A 19,860-nucleotide genomic window follows, 5' to 3' on the forward strand; every position below is an offset into this window, starting at 1 on the left:
ATATAATTAAGGTTATGAGAAAACATCACTTACTCACAGAGGCTCTCTATCTTCTCTATTAAAGCCCCTGCGTAGGTTTTACTTCTAAGAACGCAACTCTTTGTTAGAGCAAACACACAGCACAGATCTGTGCTGTCAGGACAAGCCTGAGAGTTCTGACACTCGAGGAGCTGGCACTCTGTAGGGCCCCAGACAGAGCTGGGACCACGCAGGGTGGAGTGGGCCGGGGGCTCTCGGCGCAGGCAGGGACGGTGCCGTCTGTCACAGCCCCCTGCCTCCCGCCAGCCCCGGGGGCAGGCTGCTCGCTGGCCAGGGTACAGCCCCGACACACGCGTGGCTCTCGTTGGAAAGGACCCAGGTAAAAGCCCGTGAGTGCTCAGAAACTGAGCTGCAGGATGAATATTCGGTCTCAAAGCCTTGAAAAGCCAAGCTCTGTCGAAGTCACATATTGGGGGAAAAACAGGCAGTGACAGCTCAGAAAAGCTTATGAAATATGTGACAATGATATCAGAGGAGCCGAGAGCACACAAACAGCAGAAATGTTTTTTCAGCATTTGTAAGGTCTTACAGAGCATCTGGGCACTGAAGGAATAAAGAGCTGAAGACTAATCTGCCCTCGCTGTTTTACTGGAGTTGTCAAACAGAGGAGGTCACTGGATGTGAACGGCTGGGAAACACAGATGGCAGGAGTTATTTTTTCCAAAGTGAAATAATCATGAAATAAGCCAAAATACCGCTCTGTGGTCAGAAGTCCCTTTAATTGCTTATTTTAACAGGGGCACTGACAATTGAAATGTCCTGTCACAAAACCAAACTGTGCAGACAGAGGCAGCAGCTTTGCCCGGGATGGCAGCTCAGCGCCCAGGTCCTGCCTGTGTCCTGGCTGCAGCCACGGACGGGGGTCCCCGCGCCCGGAGGAGGGTACAAAAACCCAAACACAGTGGTGAAAAGGGGGGAAACAATATTTGTTTTACAGAAGCAATCTTTCTGTAGGAAGTGGCATTTTTACTAATGACACGTTTAAGTAAGACATTTCAAGAGTTCCACTATCTTTCCTGTACACACCAAGAAAAAGAAAATAAAACGTCTGCAGATATTATCTGTGGTGCATATAAGCTCAAAAACATGCCTCAAAAACTGACCTGAAGACTTCAGCGCTCTCACTTGAAGTGTTCAGCCGCATAGCTGGTGGGAAATTAAAAATTTTCCATGTGTGGGAGCCAACTGAAGCGATGAAACAAAAAGTAACATTCAGAAGGAAGACCAGCGTATCATGATCTCACTTGAGAAGCACTTTTTCCCAAGTTCAGCATGTGTGAGGCAGAATCAAAGCCACAGCAAGGAGAGCATCGGCCTCGGGGCTGGGCTGGAGGGCTGAGTTACAGGTGTCTGCTCTTAAAAACCTGAATTCCCCTTTAATATATTTCACACAAATCCATGAGAGAGGGAGCAACTTGTTTCTAAGCATTAAAATGAAATAAAACCGCCATTAAATTCCCCTCTTTTCCCCGATTTTTTTTTTTTTTTTTTTTTTTACAGTGGGACCAGATTGACTCTAAAAGCAGTAAACCAAGAAAGAAGTGAAATAGCAAAAGAGAACTCTCTAGACTATAACCTCCCCCAATCAAACAAGTTCAAGCTGAAAGCTTTGCCCACTGCTACTGCCAAGCCCTCAAAGCCCCAGCAAGGGCCTTCACGGCCCCGCAGACGCGCGGCTGTCCCCGCGCTGCCCCCGCGGGTGGTGGCCAAGGACCACTGGGGAACACGGGGCCCAGCCCTCGGAGCACTCAGAGGGACACAGCAATGCCACCGCCACTGGAACCCCCCGCGTCCCTCAGCTCCCAAGGGCAAACACATCTTTTAAACAAAGTTAAGGAGCAGAAACGGTGTAATTTTTCAGGTGATCAAAACAGAATATAAGCAGTCCCTTAATAACATTTAAATTGCCATTTAAACAGAACAGAGGGACTAGAATAAAGTAGCTATGGATGGTACTGGTCAACTGACCTTTTGCCGTACTCCAGACAACAATAAAATTCAGCTTCCCAAATTTTAAAAATTAAATATGGGCGTATTTTTAGCAACTGCTATTTTCAGTTTGTTTAAGCACAAAGCAGAGTTTCTTAATGCACAAAAGGCCTTTCCAGCTGCCGAAGGCTCCTTTTTTACACACAAAACCAAAGTGAAGACACAAAATACAGCAGCCTGAAAAAAAACCTGGAGGAGCCACCTGGCACCAGTTGCTGCAGTCACTGGAATAATCCATAGCAAGGCCAAGAATTCCAGAGATATGGGGCAAAATTGCTGGTGTCCAAGGATGCCGCCCCGGCGACCCATGGCCACTTTATCTCCCTGCTGCAGACAGGGTCACGGGGTGTATCACGATGATCACAACTCTGCCGTCCCAAACTACCGAGCTCTTACTCCGAGGGAAATCCCCACTCGGGCCGCCGGCGAGTGCCAGCCCGCACCCTCCTGCCCAACGCCGCGCCGAGCAGCAGGGATACCTGGTATACATACAGCCCAAGGAAACCCACCACAGCCGGCCGTAATGTATCAGAGGACATAGAGAGAGACAGAAGAAAGTCTGACAGGAATGGGACGTTTCAGCTCCAGAGGCCTTCTGGATTCAGCAGCAGAGAAGGTGTAAAACCAAGAAAGTCATTCTGACAGTGTAAAGTTTAATTTTTAAAAACTGTCGTGTGAAATAAAACAGAATAATGCCAAGCTCAGCCATTTTTCAAAGCAATGCAGTTAAAAAGGGAGAAGACCATAAACAGAAATCAAAATCAAATTACTTTCAGGGTTTTCCCCCCCTTGAGTAACAGTAGGTGCATGTGATGGGCTGGGAGGTGAGACTGGCCTGACCCTGCGTCACCGCGGGGCGTGACTTGCAGCCCCGGGCAGGCTGGGCCACCGTGGCCACTGGAGCCTGTCCTGCTCACCACACACGGTGGCCACGGCTCCGGAGGGGGCGCACGGTGATGCGAGGCATCTGCCCCAGCCACGCACGACTGAGCGGGTACAAACCCTTCTCCCCATCAGCCTTCGGGAAGAAGGGGATGTCTTGTGGTGGGGTGTGAAAGGAAAACACTAAGCCTTAACTTTTGTGAATGTGTTCCTTGTCCTAAAATTTTTTTGTTCGTTTGTTTCAAATACTTCACTGTAAGTTCTATTTACAGACTTTGCCAATCTGAAGATGGATATCTTACAAAAATAATTAAACAGTTCATCTACTGCATTTCCTCCACTATACTAAGTCTTTAAGCTTTACCACTGAGAAAAAAATAGTCAGTGGGTGTCTAATCCTACTCAGGTCACTTGGTGTTTCCCTCATGTCTTTGGAGGGAACAAAACACTATCCTTACTCCAAAGCCCTGCTTCTGTTCAACGTAAGGAGAGAACCTCCCCTGCCTTTCACCCACAGGCTTGGGGGGAGCTCCCTTCTGGTTTCCTGCACGCTCGTCAACCGACGCCAAAGAGCAAACAAGTACAAAAGAATTCTGCAGAACAGCCTGACAGAAAAAACCATGCGTGATGTAGATAGATAGTAAAGTCAGAAGAAAGCAAGGCACTACGATTAGTAAAGCATGTAACAGCTGGAGTACCCCCTGCTGCTGCCTGCATTACGCCAACAGGCAGCACAGGTATTACCCACACCTACTGCTGCCACACGCGTGCGCCTGCTCCCACATACCGCGGGCCGTCTGCGAGCGACAACACCTCTCCGTGCCTGGGTGCCAAACGCTTTCATCAGAATCCAAACCCATCGCTGGAACCTCAGAGCGAATTTGATAACGGATCTACTTAAACTCGCGATCCTTTCAAGCACATTGGAAGCAGCCTGGATGCGAAGCCAGGCGCCCGGCACGCGAACCGCGAGGGCTGCGCTGGGTGAGCGGGGCCGGGAGGCACCTGCCAGCTCCATCCTCCTCGCAGGCAGCACTGGGAGCACTGGGAGCACCGGGGCACGCGCAGCTGCCCGGGGGAAAGGGAAACCGAGCATCTCCTGACACTGCTCCTGCTGTCGCCCAGGGCCTGCCCGCACCTCACGCTGCTGGGCCGGCAGCGAGCAGCCCCGACAAGCCCCCAAAAGCAGCACCTCCTGCCCCTCGCCTGACTTCAGTGAACCTTGCTTCGTGTTGTTTTCTGTCATCAACCTCCAGTGTTCTTATATAGACATATATATAACTTATATAGTATATACTGAGCATATATAAATAGTATACAGTGTGTATATACACATATACTTACAGCACAGAGTAAACACTTAGTTGAAAGCTTTGTAATGAGTAACTTTAAATTTCCACTTTAGCCATTTTTTCACTGTCTAACCACTTATTTACACATCTAAAATCACCAGAAACATCTAAGCAATAAATGGGTGACAAACACCGTGTAAAAACCTTTAACATTGTTACAGAGATTAAAAATATCTTCAGCTAATGGCCTGAAGCATTAAGAGGTGGCCTCTGCTCCCCTTCGTATTTCCAGCACCTTACTTCATTAAGCCAAATGTTAGAAGTTACAACGAGGCAAAATTAGGTGCACTTTCCTCCATATTCAAAAAGATCCATCAACAAGTATTAGCTTTCCCTTCTGATGTGTTTAAAATCACACCAGTAACCATGCTTGCAACTAGGTACAAAAAAACTGTCTTGCAAAGAGCTGGCAGAAACTGAGAACAAATGCATTTTGTCCGGGAATTTAAGAGTCTTTCTGTATGCCACATCCAACTGACACATTGCCCCGAACAGTCTAGTTCTTGACATCTCTTATGTTTTATGGTTTCTTTCTCCTCCCATTCTGTCTGCTCACACTTTTAAAACCCGACTCCTTTCTCCTTTGGCGTTGTTCAGGTGGTGTAACAGCATCTGACCTCCTCAAGCTCGTGCCTTTTTCTCTCTGATGTCTTTCCCTTTAATTTCTTTCTTCCTCATGCTTCGCCTTCTTTCCTAGTTAGAGATTTAATCACCTCCTTACACATATTATTTCTGTAAACTGGAGAACGCCCATGGTTGTCACCTCCTCTTCCCCTCTGACTACTTTCTTTTCTCACTTCCCTCTGAAGATCTCCATTTCTGTGCGTGCCAAACGTGCCCTCTCAGCGAGGGCCTGCACCATCTCCCCTCGGCCCAGCCCCGGGGTGAGGACGGGTGGCCAACCCCGGCCACCACTGGCCGTTCTCTGCCCAAGGCCTCAACCACGGTGCCACGGCCACAAGGAGCCTGGCGGCACGGGGGCCCGTTCCCCGGCAGCGCACGGAGCCCAGGGCCGCGCTTGTGGGACGGGGTGAAGCCGGGTAGCGCCAGCGCGGATTCAGCCCGGCACAGGGCAGGCCGGTGCTGAGCCCCGCGTGGGGAGGGGGCCGCGGTGACGCTCCCCTGGCCACGCCGGTGCCTTCTACGGTTTCAGCGAGGCGGCCGCGCTTCCTGCGATTCCTGCTGGCAGCTGCAGCTGGGCTCCCGCGCCCAGGGCCAACCGTCACGGCAGGAGCCCCGCCACGGACAAAACGGGGGGGCGAAGGCGTCTTGGGGGCAGGACCCGTCCCATCATGAGGAGGGGGTGCCCAGCACAGACCAGCCCCGTGCCCGGTGGAGAACAAACCTGCCGCTCCCTGCCGGAGCAGCCGCCCTTGGACGGCCGCGCCTTTCTGCCTCGATGGGGTGCCCCTGCCAAGGCGTGAAGGGAACACACAGGCAGGGGAAGGGGTGAGCTGAGCCAGCCAGCCCCACCGCGGCTCCTCCTCCTGTCCCCCAGCTCTCCTCCAAAACCCGAAACACGGGTGCGCTGTCTGTTTCCACTTACAGCTAAAAGCATTGTAAAAAACGAGGCAAAATGGCATTAACAACGTACCAGCTCCTTAGCTGCCTATGATAAGGCCATTTACATAAAAATGTTAGCACCGAAGTGTCTTTGTTCTTCCAGCCTTAAATTAAAACAAATGAACCAATCCCCTCCTTACAGAACTTCCTGCAAAAACATCTCTTTAGTGTACTAAAGCAATGAAAATAGACCTAAAAAACCGGGTTGAATTTCTTATATTTCAAATAGAAAGAGATTAAAAAAACCTTCTGATTTCAAGAAATACTTTAAAAAGGAAGGAGTAAGTGCAGTAGCTGCGTTCAAAATCATGCATACAGCAGCAAAACGGTACTCTTCCTCCTATACACAGCTGTACACATTTTTAAAGAAACTACTTGTAACACACTCTGTTCCTCTCAGTATTCGTGGCTCCCGTCCTGTCACCGTTCAGGTACTCGACAAACACTTCCCTGCGGGTTAGCCGGGAGTTAAGGGCGCTCCCCAGGCTCAGCCCCTCTCGCCAGAGTGTGGGCATTGCCCTGATGAACCCGTGTGAGGGGGGAAAACGAACCACCCTGCACCCATGCTTTGACCAGTCCCACACGGGGTCAGTAACACGATGATAGTTAAATGGATGTTAATTATAATTAACCACTTCATGGTGTATATCTGTTCCGGATCATCTGAGTATGAGACAGTTGAGTTTATACTGTTTCTACTCCTCCCTGCCCTTCTTTTTTCCTAAGTATAACACCAAGCCATCCATAGTTCAAATAGGAGATACAATACAAAAAAGCAGCCAGAAATTCTGGTGTTTTGAACCTTAACCAGCGCAAGTGGTACACCTCCTTAGCAAGAGCTGTTTACTTTGACATAAAGAAGCTGTACCAAACTGTAACTGCAGTGGATAATCAAAAAAAAAAAACCCCAAACCTCAAAACAAACCCAACAACTAGCACTTCAAGGAGGTTTTAAAACCAAATGAGAAATAATTCCCAAGTCAGTTTTTTCTGCATTTTTTACATCAGCATTTGAATTAATTATCTCCATGATTCAAAACTTTGAAAAGTAAAATGAGCAACACCGCACACAACTTGCACTTTGGAACACTCACCTCTATTCAGAGGAATCCGGCACATAAAAAACCTTAATCATTTACAGCTACATTAATTAATGCCCTTTAGCGGTCCCGACTATAGGGGCAGGCAGCTGTGGGCTCTGAGAAGGCCGGAGGGATTAGGGACGGCTCTCCCAGCCCCAGTGGCTACCAGCCTCCCCAGCCCCGCGCTGGCCCCCGAGCAGAGGGCTGCCAGGGCCTGCCCCACCGACACCGCACCGGGGAGGGCAGCGACACGGCCGCACCTTACCGGGACTCACTGTGACACCTCTGAAGAAGGCAGAGCACTTAAACCAACTCTGTGTACGATTTAAGCTTATTTCAGTCAATTTCCAGGCTTTAGGAAAGAAATGTTCCAGGAAAGCTTTAAACACAGTAATCCATGATCTAATAAACTGAACACAGTTGCCAAAAAGCTGGTATTTCTGCCTTCTCACAACGGCATTCCTACCTTTGCCAATTCATTTATTTTAATGATGCAAGTAGCTGTACCACAAACAAAAGTCAGCTGCATCTCACTGTGCAGGCATTTAAATTTTGGTTTATATATAATCACTGTGCCCTTCTCCCTCACAAATCTGTCTAGATATTTCTGAAAAATTATGCAAGCTATTTATGTGGCTGGTCTTACTTTCCAGTTTAGGTGATAGCACTCGTTCTTCTCTCGTTCGAGTCACTAGGAAAAGCACCGATTTAAAAAAGGAAGAATACTTGTCTCCCTTCGGTTCTACTGACGATGCTTCAGGCTGGGTCCTCTTGCCATGACAGCAAAGGGCCAGTTCCGTGTGCAGCATCTTACTGGGTTGCCACGGAAGTGTTTTTGAAGCCCGTTTACCTGGGCTGACTGAGGTCTGCCACAACTGCTCCCGAGAGCAAGGCAAGCCCTGGCCACCCTGGGAGCGGGGCTCGAGGTGGCAGCCGCAGCAGGGGCCAAGTCCAAGGCCAGAGGCCGGAGCACAGAGGGCTTGGGGAGCACAGAGGGCTTGGGGAGCACAGAGGGCTTGTGTCACCCAGGCCAGGTGACAGGTCCCACAGCCCAGGCTGCTGGCTCACTGGGGCACTGGGATCTGTCCTGCTCTCCCCCTCCCACTTTGTTTCAGGCCTCCAGTCACACCTTTTTCTACGTTTTGGAAAAGGTCCTTGCTCAGCACATCGATTTCCGTATATTGAACACATATTTTAGGTGACTTGTTGCCATTAGGCTTATTTAACAATTGCATCCAGGAAAGTTCATTTCTCACCAACGCGATCACATTTTTATATGCCTTTAGGTTTATTCTTCCTGAAGAGTTCAATAAGGTTCCTTGCAAATTGATCTCCTCAGCACAAACCCTGCTCCATAATATATTCCACACTCCCACAGGTGAGAGCGTGGAGATGGCACCCGTGTGCTCGCTGCTCCCTCTGCACAGTAATGAAAGTAACACCAGGAATGTTTTCTGAATACAAAACACAACTCGCAAAGAAGTTGTTACTATGAAGTTACCGGGGTAGAAAAAAAATTTCAAGACTTCTAAACACTTTTCCCAGCAATATTTTAAACTATTGTCCAATCCTACATTGATACCACCTTCGCCAGTACCGTTAGGGAAGTGCAGAGTTTTATTTTCAGTGCAATGAAAAGCTGAGTTGACTTTACTGTCTGCAGACTCTTTTAACTCGTGCTCTCCAGAGTTTATAACCCTTTCCAAAAAAGCCAGTTTTAACTGAAGCTGCATGGTGCTACTGTTCTAAAAATCCCTTCTTTCCTCCTGTTCAGTCCAACCACAGAAAAAGACCCAAATACTCAGTGCTGGTCACAGGGTGCTTACCCTTTTGCTGCGGGTGGATTTGTCAGGCTGCAGCTCCATGCACTCGCCTCTGTGCAACAAACGCTTGGCCAAGTGAGACATTCCCCTGCCCAACAAACCCCACCACAATCCCCCCAGTAGCAACTGGAAATATTTAAACTGCAAATCACTTTTTTGGCTATGAAACAGTTCCTCATGCTCCGCTATCAAAAAGAACTTTGCATTCTAAGGCACTTTACTTTGAAATAAAGCTGCCACGTATATCCACGTGTGTCCACCCATCCATCCATCACCCGCATGCTCTGTGCAAGGGCAGCATCTTACTCTGCTCCATAAAACACCAGGTGCAGCCTCAGCATTCAATAAACAACAGGAATAAATAACAACGTAATAAATACAGAGAACTGACTCCTCTGTTTCCTCTGAGGAGAATCTAGTTTGAGTGTGAAATCTTTAATCATTCAGTTTGCCCTACCAGGGTTTTTCCTAACTTGCCTGCATTTTTATTTGGTTAAATGCACAAATAAATCCGAGCTGTCTCTTAACTCACCTCCTTGCAGGGAAGATTTTACCAGGGTACCAGACAAGCAAGGATATGTTAACGCCAATGACCTTTTGAGCATGCCCTACCACCAGAAAGCTGAAGTACTGACAGAATTTACCATCAAAAGCTGGCTCTAAACCCCAATTCTAGCTGTACAACATGCTCCGAGCTGAGAGCTGCTGCACGCTGACAGCTGAATTCTGCCCAAAGAGCAGGACCAAGTGCTGAATTTGTTTTTCTCCAAGTATTTGCTTCACCATTGTTAGTTTATAGTGAGTCCTAAGGCCCCAGAAAACATTTCATTCTGTCTAGTGTTTTCAAAAGACTTCAGTTAAACGTGCGTACTCTTGTTCCGATATTAACAAACGAAGAAAAAATATGCACTGTTCTTGACGTTGGTATGCTAGCTACTACACACAGCTAAAAATGTGCCAGGGAAAGTGAAGTGAAAACCTCCCTGCGGGCCAGTCAAGGCTGGAGAGAGTTCCCTCAAAACAACCCATGCAGCCCCTCCCTCAGCCAGTACAGAAGACTAGCACCGAGATCACACAGTTTAGGCTGAATCCCCTCAGGATAAAAAAATTCACTTCTGCAATGGATTATCAGCTTGTGCTTGCAGAGTGTGACCACTGCTACAAATTCATCACAGAGCTCTGCTTGCTCACTTGCACACTTTTACACATGGTTATTCCTTCGATTTCTCTCCAGCACGTGTAAAGCCTGGACTGGCCAAATTTGTTGTAATTCACTTTTGCAATCTTCTTGCAGCCTCAACCTAGTAACCCTTCTAATCAGCTTGTATTTATGCTTTTAAGACAGGATGTTTTTAAAAGGACACACATCTCCAGAAAGGACAGGAAAAGGCAAAACAACCCTGGAAAAGCTGGAGATGGAAGCAGCAGTGATACTGCTAGGGGCTAAAACGGCACAGAGCTGCTGATGTTCCTGAAGTTCTGCACGTGGGTACTTCCCGCGGAGAGCACCTCAGCCCAGGACCAGGAGATGGGAAAGGCTGAGGAAGAGCAGAAAACAATGACCTTCACTCCTGCAAAGCGGTGGTCACCTACTCCACCAGCAGCTACCCTGGTCTGGGTGATGCTCCTGGCTGCGGGTTTTTAGCATGTCCGCAAAGGCCCCAGCTCCCCGGGCACACCGCAGCCCTCCCTGTGCCTCAGCCGACTCTCGCCCACGAGCTGCCCCAGCCTCGAGCTGCCGTGCTGCATCTCGGGTTCAACAGGGCAGCTGCTCCAACTGGTCCCACAGGCATCTCCCCCAACAGAGGTGGGCTCCGAGCCACCCGCGCCCCCATGGCCCCCTCTCTGCGTTGGCCGCTTCCCGGCCCCTTGGGCACGTTGGGACACGTGCGTTCCCACCAACCGGCGCGGCACGATGGACAGTGTGTGTGCACGTGAAGGACAGTTTCCATACTCTGCCATCCTCTTCTTCAAATTTAAACCTCAATCTCCCAACTACTTATATTTAAGCCTGGAAGCTATCCCATTTAAATGCCAATGAAAAGTAAAGGGCTTTGTTTCTTCAAAAAACTGTTCCTTTCTTCAAACAGCACTCTCTTCCTTTTTTGCTAACTCTCTACTATTTCGCCAAGTTAGGAATGGTCCAGAGGAATCTGGAGCCGAAGACAGTCTTTCCAGGAACTTGACAGGACTTGAAGTGCTCTCGAGATGCAAGCCCGATCCAAACCCGCTCCCCCAGCCGGCCCCTTCAAACCCTCCTGCTAAAGCACCGCCGCTCCTCAGCAGCCTCTGAGCAAACTTCTCAAGTATCAAGAGTTTTCCCACCCGAGCAGCACTCAGTGTGTGCCCCAGCATCCCGTCTCTGAAAAGCAAGAGAACTTTTCAGGATCTCCAGGGCTGAGAGCCGGCAGTCAGAGTGTGCTGGGGTACAAAAGGCTGCTGAGTTTACACTTTTATCAGCCGGGAAGTTTATGCAGTGACTGTGATGAAGAAAAATGCAATCTGAGGAAACAGATCCTGTTTATCGCACCAATATATCTGGTACTTTCAGGAATGCCTGTCGTCCCTCTGAAGCGGGGACAGCCCCTCTCCAGGCAATGCCAGCCCTGCTTCTCCGTAACAGAGCAGCTCCCGGCTCCGGGCTGGGCACACGGACACCCGGGGGCAATGCCCCCACGGCCCTCAGCATTCTGCCCGGTGCTGCCCGGCCACCCAACAGCTGTTCTGATTCAGTCAAAGAATTAGATGTTCCCTAACACAGGGCATAAATCCTAAGTATTGCAATAAATTCAAACGCAAACTCCACAAAGGTTTTCTTATTTGCATAATCCTGTGCTTTGGTACCTGACAGTCCAGTGTTAAATCTTATTCCAACAGCAGTAATCCTTCTAGTGGCACTGTGCAAATGAAGGAGAACGACAGAATTTTGGATCAGAATAAAAGCGTCTCTTTTGGTATTTTATACAGGGACCCATTTAAGCGCGGCGGTGCAGCCCTGGATGAAGCAACTAAAGGCCCGGATCCCCCCACCACGGCGTGGGGCTTGCAGAGGCGGGCGAGCGGGCAGATTGACCTGCAGGAGCCGGGTCCCTGGCGATGAAGGCCGCCAGCAAGCACGTCGGTGAGCTCCACCAGCCAGGCAGGGACGCGGTGAGCTGCCTTCAGATCCTTCACAGAGCAGAAAGATCACCCTCCTACCTCGCCCAAGCGCTGTAACGCAAGCCCAGTGCGAGGAAACACCCAGCGAGGCAACCGGTGGACAACATCACTGGAAGGGCGCGTTGTCTGGGACCCTGATCCTCGAGACGGGGGAGCTGACCCGAGGCCGCAGGCAGCGCTCCTGGCAGCACCGGACTCTGCTTTCTCCCTTTTGTTCCCTTTGAAAGCAACACAGAGCAGGGGAAAGCCACAGGAATACATTTTAACTGCTCTTCACCAAAGCCTGCTCTGCCCAAGCCTGTGCTCAAGCGCAGGGCACCGCTCCCCTCCCCGAGTCCAGACCCCGGCCAGTGGCGGGACGGGGCCAGGACGGTGCCTAGCTGGTTCCCAGGGGGAGAACGCCGCTGCCGGGGGGGAGAGCCAGCACCCAGCTCCCCACCGAGCCCGGCCCCACGCGTCCAGCACCCACCCACGGGGAAAAACAAGGCAGCGCACAAGGAAGCACAAGAAAACAGCGAGAGGATTAAGGAGGTGCCCATTACTAACCAACCCCAAAACAATGCTGGTTTTTCTCTCTCGGCAGGGTTTTCTGAACCTGACCCCATCGGTAGGAGGGCTGCAGACCTGCCTCGGCCCCGGCCGGTCTCCTGGAGAAGGGGGCTCATGCTCAGACGTCAGACACGGCTCCGACTCGGGAGCTACTCCTGGCCTGAAGCAGCACCCAGGGCAGCGCGTCCTAAACGGCATCCAGTTGGGGTAGCAAGGCCCCGCGGTCCCAATGCTTCTCCAAAGTCAAAAACCAGATGTGATCATTCTTGAATGTAATCTGTTGCTTCCAACAAGTTTAAGAATGAACCTTGGCAACAAGGCATCTGTATTTAGAAAAACAGAGACTTGGGGTCATCCCGGGAAGGAGAGAGGCCTCACAGGCTGCTTCTGACCGCTCACGGGAAGACTTGGGACAAACAACTGAATATTCCTGATGTGAGGTTTTCTTATTTTATGCCTCTTTAAATTTTCCCTGCAAATTAGTTCAGAATTTTACTGATTCTGCCTGTACCCAGCAGAGCCCCTGACTGCACATAACACAAACCCATGCTGGTTTCTATTATGTACAGCCTCTAAACAAATGACAGTGCAAATGCTGCAATGAAATGTTTTAATTTTTTTTAATTTCTTCCTGCAGATGTAGAGCTGAAACTGTAATATGAACTCTGAACACCGTAGTGAGCCATAACTCTTTTGTCTGAATATCTGATAACAATTCAAAATGCCATTTATATTCCCACAGAGGAACACGCATGGTTTCGACTGTTTGTTTTTTTAATGGACTATTTGCCACTCAGCCTAACAATTGCACCATTTTCCCAATCTATTTGCCACTTTGCTTCCTCTTCTGGAGCTCAGATTACTGGCAGACGCACAGGCTGAAGAGGAGAAAAATGGCAAATCAGATCTTAGGAATTTGAACACTGTTTATATTTTCATTTTTTTCCAAGGGTTACTGCTTTACGCGTTCCCTTGGAACCAGACGAGTGTCCATCTGTCTCCCAGCCCAGAGCCGAGCCCCTGCGCCCTGAACGCTGTTACTGCCTCCTGCTCGAGGGATGCCATATCCCACAAAGTTAAAATTACCAGAGTCACCTGCTGAAGTGTTTTGTAACTCCGCTTCTGGAATTTTTCTTCTGCCTTAATTAAGGGAGAGACAGAGCCAATAATCTGCCATTCTCACACTATTAGTGAAATACGCTTACCGTGACTTTGAATAAATAAGGTCCTTATTCTACACCCCTAAGTAGGTATAACACAAAGGGGAATGACAAGCCAAAATAAAACACTATTTTTTGAAGCAGTGACCAAGTAGAGAGATGTGAACAATTAACAATTACATCTCTGAGGTGGTAGAAATAAGGTGCTCACCAAGTTCATCTATAAAAATAATATGCCTTTATATTTTTTTAAGGCTTCTCAATAAAAAGTAGCATGTCACTTCTACAGAGTTCAGGAGTTTAATTTTTTAAAAGTAAGTACTTCTACAACAGAAGACAAAATACTAACACACTATGGATGGATCTTAGACACAAGACACCAGACCTTCAAACTCAGACGTCATCAATGAAAAGACTTGAACTTCTAGTCTCTAGAATTTCAAAAAAGCAAAGAAATGTGAAAGTTCTAGACTTTTCAGCTGCTAAAGGAAGAAGCTTTTACACTTCACTGGGGAAACCCAACTTGAGCATCAGGTAGCCACCTTAGCAGAAGCATAATTTAAGAGAGCTAAAACTTATTTGAAAGTTGCAGTGCCCGTAGCGAACACCAGCTCCGAAGGGATAAACTGCGATTCAGCCCAAATCCTGGCGACTGAAATCACGTGAAGTGCGGATCGGTTAGAACCGGCACGTTTTGGATCCCAAGAGTTCACCCCCATGGAAAGCCCCCGACTAACAGCAGCGCCAACCACAACCAGGCAGCACGACAGCAAAGGCAGTCTGAGTGCTCACCACCCTTTCCCCGCTTTCTTCCTCATTGTTTTTATACTTTCAAAAATCCATGGCTAGGAAAGCCCGTGCGGCAGCCAAAGGATGTGGCGCGCACAGACGAGCTGCAGGCTGCCTGACGGGGTGTCCTCAGCGCATCTGCAGCCTCCCACGAGATTTGCATTTGACATCCATCTCCCCATTGTTAAGACATCTTTCTATCCGTTTGCAGGAAACGTCAGATGACTCATCTATCGGAACATCTGATGAAACTAACGTAATTTCAAAATTGAAATCTACTTAGGCATATTTTTCCAAGAAAAAAAAAAAAAGAGAAATGTTTTAAAATTATGCTAAAAATCTGATTTCTGTTGCAAACTGGTTTCCTGATTTAGGAACTCGAGAGCTTATTTTTGCTGTAGACAGTTTAACAGGCTTTTAGGCATCCAAATTTAGGAAAAAAATCCTACGGCATTTGAACACCGCAGAGCCAGAGCTGGAGCTGACTCAGCCGCTCAAGTGCACAATTTGAATATACTACATAATCATTCTTGTTTTAAAATCATCCTCCTAACATCTAAGGGCTAGATTATCCCACCCGCATTTATCTTGATGAATGCACTACCCTAAGGACAGCCGTGCAGGTTTCATGAGGACTAATTACGAAGCCGGGTGTTCAACAGCAGGATGATAAAACCCTGCTCTGATGGACACAGCCCTGACCTCTTCCTTGCGCTACCTCGCCGAGGTCACAGACAAGCGTGTGTCCTCCTTTTTCTCCCCCACGCTCCTCATTAACACGCAGGAGCTGCTGCTTGTTCCCGACTCAGAGCTCGGGGCGAAGCCGCGAGGTGCGCGCTCAGGACGCGTTTCCCAGCAGCCCTGAGGGGACGCTTTGGGAGCAGATGCCCCTTGTTTTTTGCTCTAGACCTACATATAAAGTTCTCACTTTCATTTCACAGGCATGGAAAGATTTTTTTAAAATTAAAAAAAAAAACAAAAAACAGAAGATTATTTTACCCAAGCTGAAAGTTCCCCTTCTGAAATCTATTTTTACCTCCTACGAGCAGACTCGATGAGTCGCACTTGCTCGTGGGCGGCTGCGTGCTCCGTGCACGCCGTCCCTGCACAACACCCGCGGAGGACACCTGGGACGGAGGCCAAAGTCTGGCCGGGCAGCGCTGAAGGGTACTGCCATTTCACCGGGTCCCCTCTGCAAGTATTTGCTTTGCCTGTTTATGTTCTAAATATAGCAGAGCACACCGGCCATCTCCAGCTCCTCAGCCAGCACTGCTGGCGGGGCCGCGGCGCTCTGCAGGCTGACACACACCTGCCTGATGTCAGCTAATATCAGGCATTTTTTCTAAGCCACAGTAATTCTTGGGAGCACTATGGGTGCAAGAGGCATTTGTAGTTTGTAAAGAAAAATTCAGTGACTAAGTATCTGTCTTACGTCCAAGAGACAGTGCAAGAACAGCTGTTCAGTTAATGCTGATACTACATACATTTATAAGAAATCAAATATTTTAATATTAAGGTCAATTTTTAGGTGTACTGCCATTTTAGTAAAGAGCAAGGGCATTACATCCACTCTGAATTACTGAAATATTAAAGATTACTTTTGAATGCCCTGATCAAAATTATTTTTTTTTCCCTTTGGTAAATTTTTAACTGAGGGTCTAGACAAATCTGGTATAACACACCCCTAAATAGTTTTTGTATTACATCTAAAGTTTATGATACTGCAGAAAATATAACCAAGTGCTTGTTTAGCTCAGCACACACAAAAACTGACAGAGCTGAACCAAAATGAAAACTGAGCAACTGCTTCTCTGCTTTCTGGATTGGACGGGGAATTCACTGAAGAGATCTATTTCATTTTCTGTTTACCAAAGGTATTCTCACGCATTATACAAGCTCCTTAGCGAAAAATAAATAAATAAATAGAAAAAGCTCCGGAGCCCACTGCCACACCACCCCCCCACACACGTGCTGGGCCCGCGCTGCAGCACCACGCTCTGCAGCGAGCGGCTCTCCGGGTCCATCGGGCCCCCGGGAGCCTCTCCAGCACACAGCACCTCGGCCACAAGTAAACCTTTTAGCATGAACCCAAGTAAACAGAGCTCGGAAGCAGTGCATTTTTAAAGAGCAGATTCCTTCCCAGCTTACAACTTGGCTACTGCGCTGACTTGACGCGGGCAGCAGAAGACTCTTCCACAGGGGTTCTGAAGCAGTGCTGTGACGTTATTGTCCACGGACCTCGTCGCTCTTTACGAAGGTGGTCATTATCCCCTTCGTTAGAAAAGGAAATGGAAGAGCCCTGCTGATGGCAAGAGAAGAGCCAGCCGTGCCGCCAGGGCCGGAGCAGCGTGGCCGGTCCCCGCTCGGTCTCTCATCCAGACACAAGCCCACGCTGCCGCTCCGGCTCCAGCACCGCCGGCGCCTCGTCCAGCACCGAGATTTCAAGGCGCTTCCAATGACCCTGGAGATCAGAAATGTGTGCGGAGGACACTGATGCACAGAGCACTCAGGCGATGCCTCCTCTGAGGAAGGAGATTCATATCCAGTTAACTCCGGTGCCTTTTTTCAACCTTTCCGGTGGGGTCCTGGCTCTGGCGAGCGCCGGGCCACCACGGGCACTGCTGTACCTTCCCTCACCTGCTCTCCCGCCGTGGGAGGTTGGAATCTCGAGGCCAGGCCCGTCTCTGGCAGGTACGCCACCACGGTATGATGCCTTGCCTCGCCGCAAAGAGGAAACGCCAGGCGGGCTCGCGGCCGCCCGGGGCGGTGGCCACAGTGGCCACGGTGGGCAGAGGAGAGGCACCGGGCCACTCCTCCACCGGGGGCGATGCCTCGGGGCTGGGACTCCACATCCGTGTTGGCGGCCCCCCGGCACTGCTCCTAACTCCAGCACTTTTTTAAGGCACAGAAACATTTTATTTCCACATTTTAAAATGAGTTTTTCTTCCCCCCTGCGTGTGTTATAATTATTGTGATTTTAAAACAAGTTTAAACACAGAAACAAAACCATCCCCCTATCCATAAGTCAGAACATGGTTGGGAGTGGTGGGCTGGGTATTTCAGCCCTGAGAGCATTTTAAAGGTTCACCCCCTACGCTGATCTCAGACAAGACCCGTTTTTAAACTCAGGAACGTTGCAGGATTTATACAAAACCGCTATAAACCCTCTTCCTGCCCAGCTCCCGCTGCAAAAGGGGCCTGGCTGCACAAGCAACCTGCAGTAGCTGGTTACAGCTACAACTCCCTCCCCAGAGCACGTCCCTGCTGCGAGCCAACTCCACGCACTCGGGCTCTGCTCCACTTCCCGGGATTTGGTCCCAAGAAGAGAAAATTATATCGTAGAAAGTCTGACAGGCGTATTTTCTGTTTTCCAACTTTTGATTTTTGTATGACTCTACTGAATTAATTCTGCACCGTTTGCGGGATAAGCATTTTAACTGTTAAGCTTATTTAACTCATAAAAAATGAAGGGAATGGGCTGGGATTGACACATTTAACACCTATTACTGAAACTACAGCTACAGCAAAACAGCAGCCACACATTTACAGCACCTAACTCAGATACGTCTCCTAAAAACCACGGTGAGGCTGCACCCTCTCCGCTACAGCCCTGCCTGCACATCTAGAGGCACCTCGCTTTCTGCTAAGCATCGTCCTTCCCTCAAGCAAGTGCATTTGTGAAAAAGAGAGGCCAACCACAGCAGTCCCAAACACAGAAATACAAGCAGGGTGCTCACAGACACCCAAATAACCTAGGGAGGAAAACACTCTTCTAAGATTCACCATCAGCTGTCCAGAGACACCAACAACTCGCTGGTAAGTTACGAGATGGAAATAAATCCTCATATTGCTTACGTGGTTTGTGCTATTAAAAACAAAGAATCCTTACAGTGACTTTGCTGTTTCTACGTGAAGTGCCCTTTATTCCTGCTACAGGCAGAGAACAACTTGGAGGCAAAGAACCAATCACTGTAGCCATACCCGAGGATTTGAGCCCTGCCAGGCGTATTTTCCCTTCGTTCCCCCTTCCCTTCCCCCGAGGAAAACAGCAAAACAAATCAACAAGCATCAATAAAATAAAAGCAGCAAAACATCCCGCTGCTGGCAGCCAGCAAAGGCTCCCTTTCGGGCTGCAGGGTTTTTCTCTGGCTACAACTGCTTCTTTCATTAACTGTATATCCTTGAAAATAATGTAATATTTACTCACTTTCAATGAATCAAAGCAGGCGATTACGCGTCCGTTTTCAACTTGGCAGCTTTTCGATGGGTGTGCAAATTTACATTCCGTGTCTGGTCGTGAGCAAGTCCCCCTTTGGAACTCCCTACACACTTCCAGCGTTAGCCATTTTGTGTCCCGAATTGGTGTGACACTAACAGCCATCTTTAGATTTTACAGGTAGTTAAGATTTCCAATAGAACGGACAAACGAGTAGCTGAACTGATAAACTGGAAATGATGAAAGAGCCACCTCCAGAATACTCTTTTTTTTGTTTCCCCCGCTCCCTATTTTAAAAGTACGTGTAAAATTGGGTGGCTGCAATCTCAAGGAAGAGACGTGCCACCAGGAGTTCACAGCGTGACACTGTTAATCGGCAGAGGTTTCGTACTTAGAGAAACGCTAGGGTTACCAGCAAGGTGGACGTTAAAAAGTGGGGCCCGGGAGTAGCCTGGTGCGCTCAGTACCCCATCCTGAGTGCCAGCCGGAGCCCACACTGCAAGCATGAAAACGTGGCAGGACCCTCTGACAACAGGATTTCCAAACTGCTCTTGGTAAAGTTGTCTGCAAGGTAATCTCCACGCAGCTGGATTTGCAACGGGGTTTTGTGGTGCAATCGGGATCGATTAGTTTGGCATAGACAGATGCAGCAGTTTAGAGCAACGATTGAGACCGGATTTTTTTTTTTTTTTTTCCTCCTCTCCTTGATTTTCAGGCAGAAGATCTCTGACCTTCTCAGCAAACTTTTTTTTTTTTTTTTTTTTTTTAAATTTTTGCAGTAAAGCAGCCTACGGCAAGGCCCGATCGCGCCTTTCCCTCGGTTTTGGGTGGCAGTGGGGGTGTCTGGCTAGAGGTGGCGGGCGGATGCGCTGTCGTCGCAGTCTAGCTGGCAGCAAGCAAGGCAAAAAGCAGCGGCTGCTCTAGAAGCGGTCCCAAGCAGCAGAGACGTCAGGAAAGGCACTTCTTAGTACCAACCTGTAGAGAGAAGAGACACGTTACAATTCACCGGGCGGCATTTCGGGGTGTCCCGCGGAGCCGCCGCCGCCCCGCGCCGGGCAACTCACGCCAGCCGCCGCCGGGCTGCGGGGAGAGGGGCCGCTTCCCCGTGCGGAGCCAGCATGACCGGGAGCGGGCCAATGGCGGGGAGCGTTGCAGCGATACTCCGGGCAGGCAGCCAATGGCGGGGGCCGTCTTATGAAAGGTCGCGCCTGTCAGCCGCCTGGCCGCGCTGCCCCGAGCGCGCCCGGCGGGGCTGGC

The 19,860-nt window shown here is 49.2% G+C and overlaps 1 protein-coding gene across 8 annotated transcripts in view; it reads right to left on the reverse strand.

Moving 5' to 3' along the window:
- The window catches only part of MBNL1 (muscleblind like splicing regulator 1), a 93,538-nt gene that overhangs the window by 55,685 nt on the left and 17,993 nt on the right, over window positions 1–19,860 (reverse strand). For 6 of the 8 annotated variants that reach the window (XM_074912018.1, XM_074912016.1, XM_074912015.1 and 3 more), the window contains exon 2: window positions 18,595–19,578. The exons of the other annotated variants lie outside the window; for them this stretch is intronic. In XM_074912018.1, the coding sequence (XP_074768119.1) occupies window positions 18,595–18,768 (174 nt within the window). In that variant the 5' untranslated portion in view covers window positions 18,769–19,578. The remainder of the gene's footprint in view (window positions 1–18,594; window positions 19,579–19,860) is intronic. 8 annotated transcript variants of the gene reach the window in all.

This window comes from Athene noctua, chromosome 8, assembly GCF_965140245.1.
Source record: "Athene noctua chromosome 8, bAthNoc1.hap1.1, whole genome shotgun sequence".
In the NCBI taxonomy this organism is placed as follows: Eukaryota; Metazoa; Chordata; class Aves; order Strigiformes; family Strigidae; genus Athene; species Athene noctua.